Source organism: Echinops telfairi, unplaced genomic scaffold (genome assembly GCF_000313985.2).
Source record: "Echinops telfairi isolate 266 unplaced genomic scaffold, ASM31398v2 ScPeMD7_7458;HRSCAF=8496, whole genome shotgun sequence".
In the NCBI taxonomy this organism is placed as follows: domain Eukaryota; kingdom Metazoa; phylum Chordata; class Mammalia; order Afrosoricida; family Tenrecidae; genus Echinops; species Echinops telfairi.
The window spans coordinates 5872029-5874218 of NW_022111358.1; the positions used below are offsets into that span (position 1 = coordinate 5872029).

At 55.8% G+C, this 2190-nt stretch overlaps 1 protein-coding gene across 1 annotated transcript in view; it reads left to right on the top strand.

The window, feature by feature from the left end:
• NOS2 (nitric oxide synthase 2) overlaps positions 1-2190 on the top strand; it is a 46581-nt gene that overhangs the window by 9416 nt on the left and 34975 nt on the right. The window contains exon 5 of the mRNA XM_045299977.1: positions 1557-1641. Coding sequence (XP_045155912.1) covers positions 1557-1641 — 85 coding nt within the window. The remainder of the gene's footprint in view (positions 1-1556; positions 1642-2190) is intronic.

The following is a 2190-nucleotide window of genomic DNA, read 5'->3' on the forward strand; positions in this document are numbered from 1 at the left end:
ACACACACACACACACACACACACACACACACACACACGGGAAATGTTGCAAGGAAAATAGAGCCCAACCCAAGCTTTCCAACTCATATAAAGCCTCCGTCCGCAGAGTGAGTCTTTGTGCGCTGAGGCCGAGTGTGGGTGTGACGATGGTGGGGGCACTCCCGCATCCAGAGAGGGGTCCTGGGAAGTCAGCTCCCTGTAGCATGAGGAGAGCAAACTTGAAATCTGGAGCCAGAATTCACTCTTTTGAAATGACTTTGGACAGTTCAAGCTTTTTCTTTTTATCTTTTTTTTTTTAATGCAACTTGTTTTAACTTTGAGCGAGGGAGAATAAAGTCTTTATCTTCCAGTAATACATCCTGAGATATTTATGGCTTTGTCCTGTCTTGGATTTGCTGCAGGGGAGAGTTGAGGGGGGGTTGGCTGGAGGCTAAGCATCATTCACTGGACTGCATCTGGGTGGACAGCGCCGGATCGCCTCGTCTCTCTGCTTTGATCTATTTAAAATGTTCCACAATAAACACTTTAGGCATCACTGGGGTGGCACGCAGGGTTAAGCGCTTGACAGTTAGCTGAGAGGTTGGCAAATCAAAAGTCTATCAGCAGTGCCTCTGGGGACTGACCTGGCCCTGGGCTTCCAGAGGTCATAGCCTGCGGTCTGCAGGTCTACGGGAATGGACCCGGTAGGAACTGGTTTTGGTTTTTTTTAACCCCGTGTCGCTAAGCCTGAGAGCATGGTGGCAGTGCTGCTGGCCTGGAGGCAGAGTTGTCGCGTCCCTTCTCGGGCCACCCAGCTCCTGTCCCACGTTTGTACCCATGGGGTGTTACTGGTCCCTAGAGCTTCGTTTGGGGCTGGTGGTTTGGGCTCAGTTCCCCTCATGTCTTTTTGTTTTGGGGGAAGGAGGGTGGGGGAGGCAAGAGTTGAAAAGAAGACTGGCAGGGTGGCAAGTGCTGGTGGGGAAATGCAGTCTGATACCCCACCCACCCACCCACCACAACACATTGCCTCTGGCTCTGCCTTGGACTGGGCGTGGCGGACCCAGGAGCGGCTCACTCCCCTCTCTGGACCTCAATTTCCCCGTCCATCAGTTGAGCATTCTGACAACCCAAACAACGCGGCAGGGGCTGTAGAGGTCAGTAAGTTTCTAATAAGCCTGAGGACCTGGAAGAACGTCATCATCGTCACTAAAGGGACCTCTGGTGCGTAGCAGTTACGCATTGGGCTGTGATCCACAAGGTCAGCAGTTTGAAACCACCAGCCACTTTGAGGGAGGAAGATGGGGCTTTCTACTCCTGTAAACGAGTGCAGTCTTGGAAACTCAAGGGGCAGCTCTTCCCTGTCTTATAGGGTCTCGACAAGCCGACCTGAACCTGATGGCAGTGCACTGGAAGGTTCTGAGTGGAGACCATTGCAATGGTGTCTGCTTCACTGTGCATACCCTCCCCCATACTCCAACAATGCATGACATTGGGGGGATGAGGGTGCTGTCAGGGGAGACCCCCAGAGTCCCTCGGGCTCAGGCACTAGATCTCATGATGGCTGTTGGCTTTTGCAGCCCCGTGACACAGGATGACAGCAAGCTTCACCACCTCGGCAAGCCCGGCAATGCGTCCGCCCCGACCCCCAAGGGGACGGGACAGGTCAGTGGGCCTCAGGGCTATGGGAGTCCCCATGCAGGTGGGTGCAGGAGGAGCAGCCTGGCGGAGGCTGGGCCACAGGACAGAGGAGGCAGGGAGCATGCAGGGGGCACAGTTGGGAGAGCAGCACGATCCATGGGGCTCTGGGGTGGTGGCTGCCCAGGCCTGCTGGCACCTGGATGATCTGCCTGTGTGCGCTGGGGGTCATACTGGACTGCTCTTGTAGCCAGGACCACTCCAGCTTAATCTCAGGCTGAGCCTATGGCCCTCCCTCCCTCTGTCCCCTGAGCCCCATCGTCCCCTCGCCTCAGCTTAGAGTGGAGGTGGGTGAAGTGATAGTTCTCCTTTTTCGCAAATGCCACCTGAAGGAGCTCTTCCTCTCTCTCCTGATTTCTGTGAGGGGCGTTACCGACTGTGATGGTAGTCCCCCCTCACATCTACCCTAAGTCCCTCCTGCTCCAATCCCTCTGAGGAGGCAATTGGCAGCCAGGAGCCCAGAGGAGGAGAGGAGCTGGGGAGGCCCAGTCCGGGAAGCGCTTAGCTGCTGCCCAC